The 20,223-nt window shown below is 43.0% G+C and overlaps 1 protein-coding gene across 1 annotated transcript; it reads left to right on the plus strand.

Annotated features, from left to right (window-relative positions):
- Positions 1-395: 395 nt before the first annotated feature.
- On the plus strand, positions 396-18,424 carry LOC139291037 (protein phosphatase 3 catalytic subunit alpha-like). The gene is made up of 13 exons (XM_070912926.1): positions 396-438; positions 2,961-3,085; positions 4,776-4,887; positions 6,840-6,985; positions 8,406-8,545; positions 9,919-9,996; positions 11,702-11,796; positions 12,125-12,250; positions 13,402-13,479; positions 13,609-13,693; positions 13,982-14,079; positions 15,232-15,279; positions 18,246-18,424. Exons 1-13 carry the CDS (start codon positions 411-413, stop codon positions 18,422-18,424), a joined length of 1,338 nt encoding a protein of 445 aa, XP_070769027.1. The 5' UTR covers positions 396-410.
- Positions 18,425-20,223: the final 1,799 nt, after the last annotated feature.

Consider the following 20,223-nt stretch of genomic DNA (forward strand, 5'->3'; position numbering starts at 1 on the left):
TGTTGAGGACTACAGGAAATATCAATAAATCACTTTATGCATTATAATAAACATTCTTGTCTTCTCTTCTGCATCAACTCCTCTCACTCCCACCATAATCAAACTCACCCCCGTCCATATATACACACACCCATTCTCCTGTCCCTTCTTAATTTCAAATAATATCTCATTGATTCTCCTCTGTCTCCATCTCTACTCCTCCCTATCCTTTCCATCACTCCCGACCTCCCTCTCCAGCGGTCCCCTTCCCCTTGGCCCACCGGCTTACCATGAAGGAGGTGTTTGACGCTGAAGGCCGGCCGCGGGTGGACCTGCTCAAAGCTCACCTCACCAAGGAGGGCCGGCTGGAGGAGGCCGTGGCCCTGCGCATCATCGATGAGGGCGCCGCCATCCTGCGCCAGGAGCGCACTATGTTGGACATTGAGGCGCCAGTCACGGGTATAGTATAGTGATGAAGAATGGAGTTAGTCTTTAATTTAGTGGACAATTACAGTGCAGTAAATAGAACATAGTAGAAAATGTCTTTGGACAGAGCCAGAGTAACTGTTTCCCCCCGTTTCCAATCTTTACGCTAAGCTAAGCTAACTACTTCATATTTACTGTACAGAAAGGAGAATTCAATCTTCTCATCTGACTCGCTGCAAGAGAGTGAATAAGCGTTTTTCTCTCAATGTCAAACTAGTCCCTTAAAAACAAGCTCTCATTGGGGCCACCCTCTCCAAAAAAGTGTGTTTATATGCGTGCATGAGTGACGAGCGAATAGATCACACACTTCAACAGAGAGGGAACAGATAGCAACAGTCAAACAGGGAGACAGACAGAGAAATGGGGCTGGGGTGCAAAATGCAGAAAGATCAGTAATTATGTATTAATCAGCATCCATTCGTCGATTCATTAATCTGCCATATGTGTCTGCCACCCTTTTAATATGAACTGTTGTTGCACTTCACTGCGAGAACCAATTGGCACTGATGCACCTCACAATAGCGGGCGCTAGCTTTGGTAATATCTGCATGTATTCCCTTGCCAGGGAAATGGTATGAAGCGAGGAGAATGTCGAAGGGAGGAGGGGGAGATTGAGATCGATGAAGAACAAAATGGAAAACAAGTTCCTGAGATGATGACACAGAAGACAGACAAGCAGACAGGCAGACTCAGACACTCTCAACCTATTGACACTGCTTGGTTAATGTACCTGTGTATCTCTGCGTGTGCGGAGATACAAATGCAAATGCGAGCGGTGAGATAATTCCATGTGGGCTGTTGTGCCCACGCAGTGTGGGAACATCGCTCGGCTTTCACAGGTACAGATCCCCGGGGACGAGGACAGATAGACAGGCAGATGGAGAGACAGTCGATCATAAGCAGCTTAGTGCAGAGGTTTCTCAAACCGGCTCATTCCCAATGAGCAACATATTGATCCCTGTTTCCAAGTTTCTCCACTTCTACAGATCCTGACCCAGAAACACCCACCTGAGAGGATTTTGTGTCTGAGTTAGCTATGATTGGAAATAGTCTATAGATTTCAGAGAGAAAAACTACAGAAAGTAGTGCAGGTTTTTGTTGGGAGGGCTTTAAGAAAATGTATATTGAGGAGATATTCAGAACAGTTCGGCACTTTGACGGAGTCTCCGGAAATGCTCTAAGATAGACCGACTAGTGAACAGACAGGCAGGTGGATGGCTGAAACTTGAACTGACAGGCTTTTAGAGTGTCACATGAAGGCTTCTGGGAAAATACTGAGGCAGGTCTGAGGAGGCAGACAGGTACAGTTCAATTTCACTCATGCCATTTTGCATTCCCAATTCCCAGTTCAAATTAAAGCGAACGCTTAGGAGTAGACACAAAAAACAGACATTAACATGGCAAGCAGATGGAGAGACAGACAGACAGATGCGAAATGGCCATCGTAAAATGGCTGCAGAGGGGAACTATGACATCAACTAGAAGTGAAAGGAGAGGCCAGACAGATGGTGAAGGAGGCGGATGGGAAGATGTATGCTGGCAGATCCTACAGACAGACAGTCCTGAAGTCTTTCAAAGTATGAAGTGTTCAGCATGTGAATTCAATTAATATCCAATACTCATGGATGTGACTTGGAACAAATCTTTGGAAAAACAGCCAATAAAATGTGTACAGAATCGGGCAGTGTAAAGTTTGATGTCTTGTAGATGTGAAGTTAGTCACAAAGGTAAGATTTATGCATCATGATTTGGAACAGATGTAGTGCAGTGAAGGGTGCACAAAACAAACATGATGTATAACACAAGAGTAAGTAATAGTATTGGGGCTACAATTATCAATTAAACAGCCTGTTTGTCTGTTTTGTTAATAAAAAGTGCTGATCACAGTTTCCTAGAGCCCAAGGCGACACATTCACATAGCTCATTCTGTCCAGCTAAGTCCAGAACCCAAAGATATTCAGTATAATATCATATAGGACAAAGAAAAGCAGCAAATCTGCACACATCTTTTTTGCTTGAAAAGTAACTCAAATGATGCAGTGAATGACTCAAAATACGGTACTTGCTGATTCATATCCTGTCAATCAACTAATCGGTTCACCAAGTGTTTAGTATATAGGCATAAAGATCATTGGCATTTTAGACATTTTGGCAGAGATGAATCAATGTAGTGATCAATGTAGATACTAAATGTGAGAGGGACTTCACTAGATCCGTAGTGCATCCCCTTAGGTAGTACTTAAACAGAGACTTGCAATAGATTCTGTCAGGAGGATTTTTTTATCGCTTACTTTCCGTATTTTTTTCATTATGCAGATGAGTGATGTTTCTAGATCAGCAGACAGGACAGATATACCTCTGCAGATGCAAATCAGGCCATATGGAGCTACTGAAGCAAAGATGGACCCACATGTTTTAACTGAATCGTGGAAACTTAAAATGTGGCAGCTGCATACTACGGTCTTCATGATCCTAACGCTGTTGTGTCTCCACAGTGTGTGGAGATATCCACGGCCAGTTCTTCGACCTGATGAAGTTGTTTGAAGTGGGAGGCTCTCCTGCCAACACACGCTACCTCTTCCTGGGGGACTACGTGGATAGGGGCTACTTCAGTATCGAGGTGAGGACACACTTCACTGTGACATATATCTGAACATGTCTCCATTTTGCTGGGTGTGGATTCACTCATAAATGTTGCAGGCTCACAGTATTGTGTACACAGTAAGCTTATAACTAAATCAATGTCCATTATAGTGTGTAATGCCTTGAAGGCTATTATACACTTTCTAGGAGTGAGGTTTATTTCACTACTGAGGTATACAGTTACAACACTGTGCTGTATTTAATGTATTATAAATGTACAAAACGTACTTGAGATTAGCACTGCCACACCACAATGTGTGTCTGCAAATGTACACATGGCAAGGTGATGCAATTTAAAATTCATGGACGATTCAAGGTCAGTAATCACTAACAAGAGTATAATACGCTGCCTGCTGAAATATGTATGGGAACTGAGTGGAGATATGCAGAGGGCTGTTTGGACATTTGATTCTTTAAAGTAGACAGGAGTGCAGTAAGGTATTTTTGCGATTACTTTGTCTGGCAGAAATGCACCACAGATCAGGAGTGTGACTTGAATCCATAATAACACAAGCACATGGTGAATGTCTTAGCTTGCTGAGCCACTCAGCCACCATGCATCATTGACATGGAGTGAGTTTGGAAGGGAGGGAACAATATTTAGGCCACCTTCCTAACACACTTCAAGGGCACACAGACAGGGGACTTAATGTAGAGCAGGGATGTTACTGTGTAAAGGTGAGAGAACACCCTCTGAGCCATTTGTAGGGTTAACAAAGTGGCAACAGTGAAAACATGTTGGATGATATTGTGTTCTAGAAGATGCCGGACACATCCAGAGCTGTTTTCAATTGATTTTTTCCTGTTAACTCAATCAGCACGCTCTTATTTGGGATGATTCCTTTCGAAATCCTGTCTTTATACCGGGGTACGGATCAGTTTGCTTTCAGCTCCATTAATTTTGGCGGTGGATAGTTCATTCGGAGAAGGAATTCCAAGTAACTGCTCCAACGTGATTCTCTGTGTATCTCACTTTCCAGTTAGAATTTAATGAGGAGAACTGAAACTGAAGTGAATTACTTACCAGCAATGATGTGCTAAAGCAACAGTGGTTTTCACTATAGTGTGTAGAAAGAGTTTGACATTTTGGGAAATACGCTTATTTGCTTTCTTGTTTGAGAGTTAGATGAGAAAAATGCTACCACTTTCATGTCTGTCTGTTAAATATGAAGGTGGAGGCAGGAGACAGTTTAGCTTAGCATAAAGACTGGGGGACACAGCTAGCCTAGCTTCATCCCGATGTTAAAAAAAAATCAACAACAGCGCCTTTAAAACTCACCAGTTGTTCCATTCATACAAAACTGGAAGCAAAAAACGACAAGTTGTGATTTTCTATTAGCTTAGCTTAGCATAAAGACTGGAAGCCGGCTCTGTCCAAAGGTAAAAAAAAAGATCCACCTACCGTGCTGGTATGGTACATACTACTTCCTACAATGTCGAACTAATCTTTTGAGCCAGGCCATAGAAGAAAATACATATATTTCCAGAATAGTCCCGTATACAGTCAATTTGTGAGTAGCTTAAGTTGTTAAAAGATAGTATTTATGCTACCATAATGCATACCCAAAACAACCTCTTTTTGGGTGAATTTTATGATGTTGTTGCTAATGTAGAGCTGCTTACCTCTAACCAGTTTGCATGCTTTCTCTTCCCTTGTGAACCTTTAGTGTGTGTTATACCTGTGGTCACTGAAAATCCTCTACCCAAAGACGCTCTTTCTTCTACGGGGAAACCATGAATGTAGACATCTGACAGAATATTTCACCTTCAAACAAGAATGTGAGTAAACTCTTGTGTTTCCTCCTGATGTAATACGCTCCTCTCTCACCCCTCACATCTCTGTTCATTCAGCGGCCAACTTACACTTTTGCTCCAAGGCTAAAACAATTACACCACCCTCTAAACCCTTTATGTACGGAGTATCACTCTTACTACAGCCCCATACACACCGCTTCAACATGTGGAGGATTTCAGAGCTCGGCAGGCCTGCCATGCCTAGTTACAGTTGCTAAGCTAGGATTGGAAAACTTGCAGTCACTTGTTTACGGATTCATTCTCTGTCATACAACTAATTGACACAGTACATCATCGACTGATCATTTCAGATATAAAGTTGTGTGTTTTCTGTAGCTTCTCTTCTCCTTTCGTCCTCCCCCTCAAGGTCCATCCTTCCTGGTTGTATCTCACCTCTTTTCCCACACTTCTATCCATTCCTCCTCCACTCCTTCTCTCCTTCCTTATTTCCTATTTCTCTCCCTCTTCCTCTCCAAGTATCCGCCATCTTCCCCCCCCCCCCCCCCCCCCCAGTCTCACCCTCTGTCTCTCTCCTCTGGCAGTGAGTTTCGGCGTCCTGTCCGAGAGTGGGTGATTAGCAGCAAATTAATTTGGCCCTTAATGATTGGCTCAGGGACTTACTCCTCGGTGTCTGATTGGCCAAGGGACAAGGAAGCTAATTTCCCCTGGTGCTCATGGCGAATAGTGGTCGCCCTCAATTACCATCTGCTGTGTGTGTGTGTGTGTGTGTGTGTGTGTGCACCACAAGTGTGTGTGCAAGTGCATGCACTATGACTGCATGCTTGTGCAAGAGAGTCTTCATAAATGTTTAAGTCTGTGTGTGTGGAAGGAGCTGAAAACTGGTGGACTAACAATAATGAGCTCTTGCTCTACACGAGGCAGATGGAGAGGTTAACAAACACACTCCTTGCTCTCACACACACACACACACACACACACACATTTGCTGGCTACTGTACACTTGTACTCCACAATACTGGCTTTGATTTGTGTACGTGTCGTTCTCGTGTCCTCACACTCTCCCTTCTCCTTCCCATCTCTCTTTCCTCCTCCCTCGTCGTCTCCTCTCCTTCAGAACCTCTCCTTCTCCTGTCTCCTCCCATCAATCTCCCTCCTTCTCTCTTCATGAAATTATCATCCTCCTTTTTCTCTCCTCCCTGCTCACTCGTCCAAGAATCCACCACTCTCCCTTCTTTTCTATCTCTCTCCTCCGATCTCCTTTCAGCTATTTTAATCCTGTGATATTGTTTTGTGTCAGATGTATTGTTACGCCTATTTGTGAAATGTACTTTAAAGATCCTGCGTGTTGGATGTCTTTATTGATATCGCTGCCTAATCAAAGGAGTTTTTCATAAAGCAGAAGTTCAGCCTTACAGTGACGCCTCTACGCTGCTTCGTGCTTATATTTGGGTCAGATTTTGTTCACTGGAAACAGAATTGGAGTGTTTGCATCCATATGTTGCCTGTAATAGTATGCCATGTACTGTAATATGGAGCATTTTTTCATCAATGTACATTTCTTCTCCAGGAAGTGGCATTTCTACATCATCAGAGAGGAGAGAAACAGGTCATATGGGAGTGCCGGAGAAGAGATGGCAGCATAAATTAATAACATGTTATGTAAAAATCCTACATGTTACTGCCTTTACACCCAACTGAACTAAATTATGTTTTTAGAGGACCCGTACAAGTCTGTTTGAAGCCTTTAGATGACTGAGTTCTTTAGATCCGTCCATGTAAAAGCTCTGTGTTTGTTTGTTCTCTGCATTCCTTGTTGCGGTGTGTTTGTGTGCGATATCTCACAGTCACACTCCCGGTGACAGGCACTGACTGTACGTTTGCGGGGATGGTGGCGGTTCAAAGCATGTCAAAACACACTCAGGCGCTTCTTTGTCTCAAGTCTTGAAATATCTCTCCACCCCTCCAACCACCTCCAGGTAAGATCAAGTACTCGGAGCAGGTGTACGACTCCTGCATGGAGGCGTTTGATTGCCTGCCCCTGGCAGCCCTGATGAACCAGCAGTTCCTGTGTGTGCATGGGGGGCTCTCACCAGAGATCCACACGCTGGACGACATCAAGAAGGTACGATAAGGCACACACACACACACACACACACACACGCATACACACACATACAATTTTGAATGAACAATACTGCCCTATAAAGGCAAAACAAAAAACTACATGTTTGGTCAAAATGAGTCAAGACCCAAATCTGACTCTTTGACATATGTATTATTATATACGTTAGAAAATATTATGACATTGAAATGTATAATTTCTGAGAAAACAGACACAGCTAACTAAACATCTAACTAGCTAAAGCATGAGAGCTAAATTCACTTATTGAGTCTTAAAATAAAATATATCCATTCTGAGGAACTGACATCTTGGTAATTCAGTTCGTTGTTCCACATAACTAAATGGGGCTGTAGCTAAATTCAACCACAGCGGAGAAAAGACGCAGCTAAACCTGCTAACAGTAGCTAGCATAGCAGGTCTCAGTAGCGGCCAGGTCAGCTTTTGACTGGAATTTATGCAATATGGTACGTTTAAGTACGTTTAAATGCCTTTAAATCACAAATGTAATTCGTTTATGATGATAATTAATACAAATATTAATAGTTGAAAGAAAGACAGACGCCAGGCAACAAAATTCATTTCATGACCTACATGTAAATAATCAAAATCAACTGAAAGGGGGAAAGATATCTACCAACATGTTCTTTCAGCTTCTTTTTCCATTTTAACTGCTTTTTTTGATATTATTTAGGTTTAATTGTAATTACTTTTTGGGTAAAATAATCTGCCAAAAGGCATGAAGGCATTACAACAGTTTGCCTGCCAGCCTGAAAACTTTAAACCCTTTTTTCTCAACGTCATTGCCCCTGTATTTACTGCTTTATACATATTAGCAACATTTATCACACTTCCAATTGCTAGGAAAAATAGTAACGTTAATGTAGCATGCCATCGACTTATGTGCAGCACTCAAACACACCTGCGAGCACAGACATGAACACACACAGACTCTTATTTGTGCCTTAATACCCACGTGTACTGTACATGCAGAGAGTCCTTAAGAAACCAGTATATACAGTATGTATACAGTTCACAGTAACACAGAACACAAAGGCACACACATGAACACAGAGACATGAGGACACATACTTCCTCATCTAATGGCAGTGTTTCCATGGTGAATCTGCTGGTGTGACATCTTCTCCCTCCTGTGTGGTGAGGGTTGCCATGGAGATGCTCAGCTCTGACAGTATGTGTTTGTGTGTGCTATGTGTTTGCTTTCCTTTCTCTTCTGATTTATCATACATGTGCTGGTGCATGTGTGTGTGTATGTTTTATATCGCTTTTGATAATGTTGTGTATCTGATGGGTTTTTGCGTGGTTTCTTGGTGTCTGTGTATTTCTATGTGTGGCCGAGCATTTGTGTTTCTGTAAGCTTATATTTCTGTGTGTGTGTGTGTGTGTTCATTGTATGTCCTAGTTGGACCGGTTCAAGGAGCCCCCAGCGTTTGGGCCCATGTGCGACCTGCTGTGGGCCGACCCCCTGGAAGACTTTGGCAATGAGAAGACCCAGGAGTACTTTGGCCACAACACAGTCAGAGGCTGCTCCTATTTCTACAGGTACAGGACAAAATTACTCCTCGCAAGGTCCGTCCTCACACCAATAAAAAGAAATATTACATAAGAGCCCTGATAGTTTATTTTGGAAGGAAATCAACCTGAATGTGAGTGAATATAGTCTGGTAGCCTTGACACAGTAGATTCCTGTGCTTATGAAGCTCAGAGATATGAAGTAACCTGATATTCAAACAAGCCAGAATGAATGCAATATTCAGAGACACAAAACACACACTAGGAACAATATTCTTTGAAATTAGCGGCTGAAACATGCAGCCAGAAATAGGACTGATCCTCAAATGTGCTTCTGTCTGTTGGGCTCATTCGAGGTGTTTTAATGATCTGGGCGCCTTGTGATCACCTGGCGTTAGCGAGATGTGGCTTTCATTTACAAATCAGGAATTTAATAAGTTTTAGGTGGACTTCAAGGCTATTGGTTTGGGATGTTGGTGAGGAGAAGAGAGAAAGAGAGATGCTTCCTTGCATGGTTACGCCACATCCAAGATCCAATAACAATCACTGGGATTTGTACAAGAGACAGAAAATCTTGGCCAGTTTACACACACACACACACACACACACACACACACACACACACACACACACACACACACACACACATTCAGTGTACTAGGAAACACATAAACACAGCACATTCACAAACAGATACACACAGTTCCGTTTCAGCATGAAACGATATCCCACAATCCCCAGGGAGACTGCACGGTTCTGTTGCTATGACGACTGGCTACTCCTGCCAGATATGGAGTGATATTAAGATACAGTGAGAGAAAGAGGGAGAGCAACATAGGAGGAGGGTGGTGGTGGCGGCGATGGTGGTGGTGGGGTAGAAGATGAAAGATGGAAATAAAAAAAAACTAAATAAAAATGGAGGAATGTAAAGACGAGGAGCTGCTGAAAGACAGATGGAGCGTCGGTGAGGGCCGAGGCTGCGTTACCACGTGTAGAGGTTGGTGTTATGACACGTTGTCTGTGGAGAACACAGTGACTTCTTATGTTTAGCAGACATAGCATCAATCAACCAACTAGTGAGTACACTCCCACAGCACGGAGGAGGCCATAAGCCCTGCTCAGGCCTGCCATGTGCTCACTGATGCCCCCTGCTGGTCTTAGTCAGACACGACATTAGAAAACAAGAGGCCCACTCATCTCCCACTGCTAGACTTTAAATATTTCCATCTGCTCTGGGGTTTACAGCAGGCTTTATATAATAACATATGACATGATTGCTATGTAAAGGGGTTTTTACTGGATCTTTTGGGATATTTCTCCCCCTGTATGTTTTTCCATTGCCTCACTTCAGATGCATTTACTTGCCCTCACTCTCTCTCTCATGTCCCTCTTTCTGTCCCCAGTTACCCGGCAGTGTGCGAGTTCCTACAGACCAACAACCTGCTGTCAATCATCAGAGCGCATGAAGCACAGGATGCTGGGTAAGCTGACTGACTGTCGCGGCTCAGTCCTCCTCACGGCTTAAAAGGGAGCACCATTTAATTTAATGGCTTACCTTGACATGTCATGCTCCGAGCTGTTATGTTTCTTTGTCAGGGAATTGGCACATTACAGGGAAAGAGGTTCCGCCATTTTTACTTCTGTGTTATCGGCATTGTTAGAGCTTGTGTGAGAGTTTGTTTGACAGAGAGCACCAACTTAATTCAGGTTAACTAACTCACCTCTTGAAAAATAGAATGGTAAGGCAAAGAGCTATGTTAGGTTTGCACTACTAGCCTGATACAATAGTGGGGGCAAAACACAATTTTCTGACCCACAAATCCATCCATCTGTTATCTTAGTGTAAATCCTCTAAATATAATGCAGCAATTAAGGCAGCACTACCCTGAGTTATGCTGTTTGATGAACCCATTAGCATTACTTTGTCTGTCATGCAGCTGGGTAGTCTGGGTAATCGTCCATGGGTCTTGGTGCACTTCCACAAGGCCTTGTCGAAAGAAATTATAATTTTATAGTTTATGCTTATGTACGTGTAAATAGCCCCTAATGTATAGATGAAATGGTGTGTTCATTTAAAACTGCTGTGTAGCAATGTAGAGACAGGACTAATTATAAGCAGTATAAAAAAAGTGACAAAAAGTAAAATATACTCTCAACAACAATCAGTATGCATACTAAAAAGACACTTGATCTTCTCTCACAATACAATGCTCAAAGGAAATGGAGCAGCATTTAACAGTATATTAAAGTTGCAGTTTGATTGATGTACAGCAGTGCACTTATTGTATTATTTTCTGTCGATATAAAACAGTTAAATATGTTGATTTATTGTATACTAACTGCAAAAACCCCACACTACAAACATTAGTACGTCCATATTGGGTCACTGGGAGAAATGTACAGTCTGTGCCATCGAGGTAGAGCAGTGTGACTAGTTTGCATGGATTTGATTGGCTCATGGTCAGACACAGTGTATGGTGGCCAGCCATGGAAAAAGTTTGCAAAATAGGCAAAGAACAAAACAAGAACCAGAGCCTTGTGCTGATGACATTGATGGCATATTGGGTGTTTGGTTGTTCACAGGCTCCCAGAGAGAACAGCATCCTCGACAAAGCTGGCACACTGTAAACAACATAATAAAAGACCATATGAATAGAAAAACAGCCAACACATTCTGCTGGACACCTAGATTACATTTGTTTATAATAAATCAGCAAAATTCTTGCTTACTGATGAGTTTGGTAATTAGTTTTTGCTCAGGGGACCCGGCTAGTAGAGCCTGCTTCTGCGCTTTGTTTGTGGGTACAAATGAAATGTGTGTTCATTATCATGTCTAATCTCAGTAGGTGCTTTGCATGCATGAAACTAATTACACTTGTACAATTGTTTGTATTGTGACTAAGTCACTAGATCTGGGCCTAAAAATCAAAATGTTAACTTTGTGCTGGCAGCTTCATTCAAACACCCTCAGTACCCGGCTCAGTGGCACTCTCACTTTACTCTGTCATTTTGCCAACACAGACTCCTGTTTCATTTGTTTTTAAATGCGTGGCTGTCTCGCCTTCAAACAGTCTCTGTCTGGTTTTAAGACCTCCTGAAGCAAATCCTCGGTTTTTATCCACCACGTGTTTTTTGTTTTTTTGAGTAGCTGTAACGTGGGTGGTTTGTTTGTCTCTCTTTCCTCAGGTATCGTATGTATAGGAAGAGTCAGACTACAGGTTTCCCCTCCCTCATCACCATCTTCTCTGCTCCAAACTACCTGGACGTCTACAACAACAAAGGTCTGACACACACATGCACACATATACGCACACACACAGGTATACACACATGAAAGTGTGAGCCCTGCGGTGCAATTATTTTAGACTGAACAGTATGTTATTCTTCATCCATGACTGAACCGGAACAGAAAAGGTTCTAGCTAGTGATTATTTTTAAATAATGTTCTTCTTCTTAGTGTAACTGCATAACTTAACATGATGTTTGATGATTAATATTTAAGGAACATTATTGGCTACCATCTGACCGAAGTTGAAAAGGCTAATATGTGTATGTGTGTGTGTGTGTGTGTGTGTGTGTGCGTGCGTGTGTGTGTGTTTGTGTGTGCAGCGGCTGTGCTGAAGTATGAGAACAATGTGATGAACATCCGTCAGTTCAACTGCTCTCCTCATCCCTACTGGCTGCCCAACTTCATGGACGTCTTCACCTGGTCGCTGCCTTTCGTGGGAGAAAAGGGTATGACATACACACACACATATCACATACAGCACATTCAAATCAAAACATCATGAGGTCAGGTCATCTCCAGTGTCGTTGTAGTATTTAAAGGAATACTCCTCGTGGTTTGGGAGTAGTCCTAGACTTAAGTTGAAATTCTGGTCAACATGAACTTGTTTCAAGCTAAATCATGTTATTACCGACTCTAAACCTAACCCAGCTCAGACAGATCTCTGGGCTGTGAGGGGGCTCAAGGATGATGAATCTGGCTTTTGGGGCTGACCTGATTTTGCGAAACATTTTTGATATTTGATCGGTGCAGTGTGAAGCAGCGAAAGAGTCACAAAAGACAGAAATGTATCTCTTGATAAGTTGCTTTACTGTTTCATTTGGAGTCGTACATCTCATATAAAGTACTATAAAATAGCAACCGTCATGGATCAGCTTCACACATGTACAGTGAATTAAGACAAAGAAGTCTGCTGCAAGAATTGAAGTCTTTTTAATACCACTGCAAATTATATTCATGATACGTCTCCGTCAGCTGTAGCTTATGGGCCTTCTGTCCAAATAGAAATGAGTGACTATATATTCATGCATTGCACAGTGGTTGAAGGTCTAAACAGCAGCCACTTGTGCATCTGTGAAAGCAAGAAGTATTTTTTTTTACCATGATTTTGTTGTCAATGTTTGCATTTGGTAATGTGTTGAATAACCCAATGTATTCTTTTTTTAAAAAAGCAGCTAAACTGTGGACACCAATCAGCAAACACAAAGTAAAAGCAGGACGAGGGATAATCCCTATAAATGTCTTAGTTTTAAAGGAAGATCCTTTTTATGTACTTATACGGTTCTAGTACTTTATAATATTCTCTAAAAATAGCAAATATATCAGCTTAAAAAGGTGTAACAACCCTTACTTACAGGATTAGGGGCTTGTGGGTAACCAGAGTTAAGGCAGATTTGAGGCATTTTATGCCTTTATTGGATAGTAGAGAGATGACAGGAAATGAGGGGAGAGCGAGAGAGAGGGAATGACATGCAGCAAGGGTCACCAGCTGGGCACGAACCAGGAACGTTGCATGGTTGGCGTCTTAACCCCTAGGCCACCAGGGTGCCCCTAAGTCCCTGGTTAAGTGTGTGTGTTTCTCTGCCTGTTGGTCCTGCAGTGACTGAGATGCTGGTCAACGTCCTGAGCATCTGCTCTGACGACGAACTCATGAACGACGGAGAGGAGATCTATGATGGTAAGAAACACTCACCGCTGACATAAAAGCTATGTGATTCAATGTGAATAATGAAATAACTGACATATTTCACTTATTACAAACATCTGTTGACAATTTATTTCACATTAAGTTTGACTCTTTCTCCAGCCAGTGCAGCAGCAGCCAGGAAAGAGGTGATCAAAAACAAGATTCGAGCCATAGGGAAGATGGCTAAAATGTTCTCTGTACTACGGTGGGTTGAGCTCTGGGTACTCATGCTGTGTGTGCGTGTGTGTGTGTGTGTGTGTGTGTGTGTGTGTGTGTACAGTATGCCTATAAATGCTGTATTTCCTGTAGGTTTAGCAGAAATTCATCAGCAGTCACCATTTCAGCATTCAGTGTTTTAACCCACATGGGTTTGCAGGTGCACAGTGAGGAGAAGTGTGTAATTCTCTGTAACTCTCTCCTTATCACCTGCTCTCTCATTTTGTCCACACACACACACACACACACACACTCACTGTCTCTGTCTGTCTCTCAGGGAGGAGAGTGAGAACGTATTGACCCTGAAGGGACTGACCCCTACAGGCATGCTGCCCAGCGGAGTGCTATCTGGGGGCAAACAGACCCTGCAGAGCGGTGAGGGTTTCACACAATCGCACACACACACACACACACACACACACACACACACACATACACACACACAAACACACTCTCAACCATAACCCTGGACACACCTTTAAAAGCACATACAAGTACAGACACAGTTCAAATATCTGCTTTGGACCATCCTCCGGTTTCTTCCTGCCTTCTTTCCTCTTCTCCTCCTCTATTGCCGTTGTTCTCCTCTCATCCCTCTGCCTCACTGACTCACTCACTCTCTCCACCTCACCTCACCGGCGCTGAGGATACTAACAGCCTGCTGGTTGTATGTGAGAAAGTGTGTGTGTGTGTGTGTGTGTGTGTGTGTGTGTGTGAGAGAGAGAGAGAGAGAGAGAGAGAGAGAGAAAGTAAGGTGCAGTAATGCAAAGAGGTAGACACCTCCAGACAGACAGGGAGAGGACGTACAGCCAACGTGTGTGTGTGTGTGTGTGTGTGTGTGTGTGTGTGTGTGTGTGTGAGTGAGCTAACACCAGCTACTGCTAACACCAAGTGCCCTCTGAACCTGCCATGGTCTCAGTGCTGCTCTGAGGGCCTCACATGACTAAAGCCTGAAACATGCCTCTGAGTCTGCAAACTTTCAAGCATCAAGGGTAGCCACTCGTATCTGAGTCTGCCAACACTGATTGAACGTAACGTTAATACAACAGGGGACTATGTTGTATTTACCAAACCGGGATGTGTCAAAAAAAGGGGGGCAGGGGCATTTTTTTGCCTTTAACTCATAGTGTTTAGTTGAGAGGCAGACAGGGAATGTGGGGAGGTTTACACGGTACGCGACTCTAGGATATCAATATGCCCCCCTATCTGGTGGCGATCTGCTTCAGTTTCTGTGTGCATTATTTTGTGGTTAAATTGCTTTTCAGTTTGGTGTTGGACCAACCTAAGAACTGGCTAAACTTGTTTATTTGACAACATTTAGCTGACATTTTGAAGGCTCCTCTGTGAGCCACAGTCACCCTTGTTGTGCGTCCTAAAGCCAAAACATTTTTACGCGCAACTGCACAAAAGCATGTTTCAGCCTTCACTCCTTTCTTCTTCTTCTCCTTCTTTCTTTGTATCTTCTCTCTCTGTCATCTTCTCTCTCGTCCTGTCCTCCTTCTTCTCTTCTCTTTGCCCATCCTTCAGCTACCATTGAGGCCATAGAAGCCATCGAGACAGTTAAGGACGCAGAAGGTAAAATCCCACTCATTTCACTGTGTGTGTGTGTGTGTGTGTGTGTGTGTGTGTGTCTTGTGTGCGCACACGTGTGCACTTGTGTGTGTGTGTGTGTGTTTGCGTGTGCAGCATGGCTGCGCTCTCAGCCACTCATGCTCATAAGGTCATAGATTTTCCTTACCCACGATGCACTGAGCTCTTCCAACCACATCAGCGCTCACAACAAAGCCTAAAAACCGCTGCACGCTGAAGCTACCACATAAAAACACCCAAAACATACACACACTTTTATCTTTCCTTGTCTTGGGAAACAGGAGACACCACTACAGCTTCTCTCCCAACACACACATTTATTTACGTCCTATTCAGATCCAACACACGCCGCACATCTCACACACACACACACACACACACACACACACACACACACACACAGAAGAAGAGCGGGGCTGTGGGTGGGAGTGGGTGTTGTGAAGGTGGGCAGGGTCACTCAAACCTCTTATAGTGTTACAGTCTTTTCTTTAAATTTCATACAGTAGGTGCTGTAGTTCTGTAGAAGATAAACATGCAATCAATCTGTTTCAGAACAAGAGTCACCTGTGATGATGAAAATAAATTCATGCAATGTAATTTTACTAATCAATCCTTAAAACTTCATCTGTGGTAAAACTAAGCTTTTCACTGAGCTTTCGACCTTCTTCAGCAAATGGTCCTCAGTACAGGCCTAAGGTCATGTGATGACACTTGATGACTTTAGAATATTTTACCACAGATGTGTGTTCCCAAGGTTAAGAATGACTTAAAGCACGTTTCATGTTTGGATTGAATTCAAACGTCTGAATGACTAACTGAAGCCAGGACAGGTCTGCCAGGTCCTTCTGTGCTGCTGAACAGATTGTGGTCATGGTGTTTGTGTTTAGTGTATTATATTCTGTGTACACAAGGTTAGTACTCTGCACGCTTTAGTTAACTGTATTCTTCTGTCTTTGTACTTTCAGTGCAGTCTTTGGCTTACCTGAATAATTTGTTTTAAGCAAATACTTTTCCATAATTTGTTTAAGCAAATAAATTATGGGTTTCTCTTGTGTTATGTTTTTCTGTTATGCAATTTGATTTGTAGCTGATGTCCGCTGTGTAACACAGTGGCATATTTGTGAGTAGCTGCATGTGTGCAAAGGTAATATGACAGCAGCCGTTGTTCAAAAGTGGCAGCGATCTCTCCAGAGAGACCTCCTTATCAGTTCAGGCGCATCTGTCGACACAAGAGGCTGCAGTTCAGCTGATCCCAAAGCTTCGCGTTGCAGGGGGGGGTTTTCTTCATTTTGGTTGAATTAATTTTGATGACAAACACCCTCTGCTTTTATTTGGTCCACTTTGAGTCTAATTTAAAGGGGCACTCCAGCAGTTTATTATTGTCCTTCCATAAATTTGGAGATAGATTAAAAAAATTGTTAAGAGGTTGAAAGTGAAGCAATAGGGCCGGACATATCCTGACTTTTTTAGTTTGGGTCAAGCTCCTAAAAATGCTGGATCCTACATTTCCCAACCAACAGCATCTTTTTGTTAGACCCTCACTGCTTGGTAAACATCCTCTATGCCCCCTTATTGTGCAATGCATACTTGTGTTAAAGGACATTCTGTATGGCGTTTGTTGAATCCGTATGCAAACAACAATGTACAAAGTTGCGGCTTTACAGGAAGTCACTGTGCCAAGAAATAGCTCCGTAAAACCACAACTCTGTTTTTGTATGAATCAAACAAACGTGATACAATGAGGTCCTTTGTGAGCTTCCGAGGTGCTGGTCGGCAGACTTTTTTCAACATTGGACAATGCCAGGCTAGCTGTGTCCCCCTGTTTCCAGTCTTTATGCTAAGCTAAGCTAACAGCCTGCTGCCGCTTGCTTCATATTTACCGAACAAAAATGAGAGAGGTATCAATCTTCTCATGTAACTCTCGGTCAATAAGGGTACTTCCCACAATGTTGAACTATTCCTTTAAATATTTGTGGAATCCGTGTCCAAGCAGAGATAACCCTGATCGCTCATCCCATCCCCATGACTACTAAATGCATGTGTAGAATCGGTGGAGTGCCCCTTTAAGAAATAAATTCTTGTGCACCAGCACGTTGAGGAAGAGGAAATGTGACAATGCTGTGTCAAGTTCATTGTCACAAAAAAATTGGTTATTTGTTAAAATCCAATTAAACTTGGACATTAACTACAAAGGAAGCAACCTGAGAGAAATGGAAAACCTGATACCTGACTTTTGTCCTTACCTTCAAGTTTTGCTGGTAGGTTACAAAACGTTTCGTTTAAGTGGTAACCTCCACACATGGCTGACTGTCATGGCGAAACATGTTTGAAGGACTTATGAACGACTGCTTCTGTGCTGCTGTGCTTTGCTCCATACTCTGTGTCTCATGATGGCTTATCTACCAGGTGTCTCAGACTACTGATCTAGGATCAATGGCCAGGTCGCACTGACTGTCATGTTCACTGTGAGCCACGAGGTCAAACTAATCCTAGCTCAGCATTCAGACAACAGACGAACACTGGCTGATGTGTGTGGATATCAGTGTAACAACCCTATATATCTACATATATGACAGGACCTTGTTTATCCAAACCCAAAATGGCCTTGCGCTAAATGGAGCACAGTCAGGGTCAAAATCATTGAAATGCCCTTGCTGGCGTGCTCAAATGAAAGCTTTTAAAAGGTGAATTAAACCAGACTGAATGCTTTGGAAATGTGTGCACATTCACATTTCATAAATGAATAAAATGTGGTTCGGAATTTCAATCCATGTCGGTGCTCTGAGTGTTTCCTTCAAAGCTTCCAGGGGTTTGGATACACAAGATTCTACTAAATGTCCTGTTAAATATTAACTCTCTGTGCATGTATGTTTGTGCGTGTCTGTGCGTGTGTGTGTGTGTGTGTGTGTGTGTGTGTGTGTGTGTGGGTGCGTGCCTGCCTGTCTCTGCAGCCATCAGAGGTTTCTCCCCGCAGCATCGGATCAGCAGTTTCGAGGAGGCCAAAGGTCTGGATCGGATCAACGAGAGGATGCCTCCACGTCGCGACGCTGTCAACAGCGTGGGCCTGTCGATGGGCCGCATGAACATGGGAGAGCCCAATGGGACCGACAGCAACAGCAATATACAGTGATGGACATACACTCCCACATGCCCAGACACATACCTGCAGTTACAACTCTGATATGGTACCATATTTATAATTTCCTGTACATAGGCATATATACACACGAGAAATGCACCACACACGCACACACAGTATTTTATACACTGAATAGGCTACAGACAACATCACACACATACAATCACACACACGATTACCTACCCCTTTCCTGTTGCCCTCAGCTGTATGTAAAGGCATGAGCGTACCTGGACTTTACCACCAAAAGCTGAGTCTCTTCGCTGAACTGATCGGCCCTATTTAGAGAACTACAACTCCCGTGTACCCGCACAACAACAGGAAAGAAACTACAAAAACACTCCCCATGCAAAAACAGGAGGAGCTGCTGTTCACCACGTATGTTGGGGATCACCAGTGGGTTGACAGTGTCAGCATGACATGGCGGTGTCAGTGGTGTGTGTTGTGTCGAGCGGGGTCAAGTGTTTGCAAGAGGGGGGTGGGAGGGCATGTGTGGCGATCAGGCGTTGGGGCTTTAAAGATATGTGTGCTTCTTTTTCCTGTTTACATCCCAAAACAGGAAGTGGAACCAAACTTGGCGATTGGTTGATTTTATAGGGTTGTGGATATGCCTGCCTGTGTGCGTGCACATGCTTCAACATGTAAATGTCTGTGCGGTTATATTTGAAAAATGTGTTTTCGAGCAGATCTCGCCATCGGCCAGGCAACAGAGAGAACATTTTTGATGTGCGATGTGGTGTGTTGGTTTATCCGTTGCCGAGAGATGTGTGGAGATAATCTCAGTTGACAGTCTAATCTGAGCCCTCGCTGTCCTTTTCTTCTCGGGAGGAGATTCCCGTTTGCTTTTGTAGCACTACACTGCACCCATCCTCCGCTTGAAGTCAAGTGGAGGATTCCCCCCCAAAAAACTGGTCCCAGGCCAGTTAGCTCTCGGGAAGTGCTTGAAACTGGGTCCGGATCAGATTTGAAGCAAGTGTTTCTCCCTACCTGTTGTGTGTAAATAGGTTACATAGAGAGGTTTTATTGCACATCTGATGGTATGGTCACAAGATGCAAGATGCAGTATAGCGGAAGTAGGATGCTTTATGTATGCGAGAGAGCCGGGGGGAGTTGAAATGTGAAGTCATACTCTATTCAGGCTCTTTCTACATCCTCCTTTCTTCCCGTGTTGCCGTCTGCTACCAAACAGCAGCGACGGCTGGGAACCTCTGGCTTAAAAACCAGAAATAATATTTCACGGAGGAAACAGACTCTTCTGGTGAAGGCAGCAGCCAAGACAACAAGAAGTCAGAAGAAAAGCTCTTTGTAAAGCATTTATATTAACGCATCAGTGCATGCACAGTTAAGTTCTTTGATAATAATGTGAAGATTATATTTGTGCTCTGTGTTTCACTATGGTAGGATTTTTTTTTCTTTTTGTTTTTCTGGCTAATATAAATGAACTGAGGAATAATGAATACTTTATTTTGTACATAATGTTAATTTTATTTATTTTTTTGTATTCATTTTGGGTCATATTTTGTTTCATGTTTTCTTTCTTTCTTTTTCACACAACCTTTCCCGTTTTTTTCTCTCTCGACGCTGTACAGAATGACAGTACGCTTCTATTCAAAGTGTCACGTCCACGTTCTCTCCTCTCTTCTTTGTCGATGTACAGGAGTTGTTTTTAATGATAAATATGAATAACGATAAACAAATATTAAACTAGCATTGATGAATGACCATACTATATACAGAGGCACAGGCATTCAGGCAGCCAAAAGCATGATTGCATGGTGAAAATTTGCGCTGTT

The sequence above is a fragment of the Enoplosus armatus genome, chromosome 10, assembly GCF_043641665.1.
Source record: "Enoplosus armatus isolate fEnoArm2 chromosome 10, fEnoArm2.hap1, whole genome shotgun sequence".
In the NCBI taxonomy this organism is placed as follows: Eukaryota; Metazoa; Chordata; class Actinopteri; order Centrarchiformes; family Enoplosidae; genus Enoplosus; species Enoplosus armatus.

Coding starts and splice junctions, on each gene's coding strand:
- LOC139291037 (XM_070912926.1), top strand. CDS start 411: ATGTTGGACATTGAGGCGCCAGTCACGG. Junction 3,086..4,775: donor GGGGCTACTTCAGTATCGAG/GTGAGGACACAC, acceptor GTGAACCTTTAG/TGTGTGTTATACCTGTGGTC. Junction 8,546..9,918: donor GGCTGCTCCTATTTCTACAG/GTACAGGACAAA, acceptor TTCTGTCCCCAG/TTACCCGGCAGTGTGCGAGT.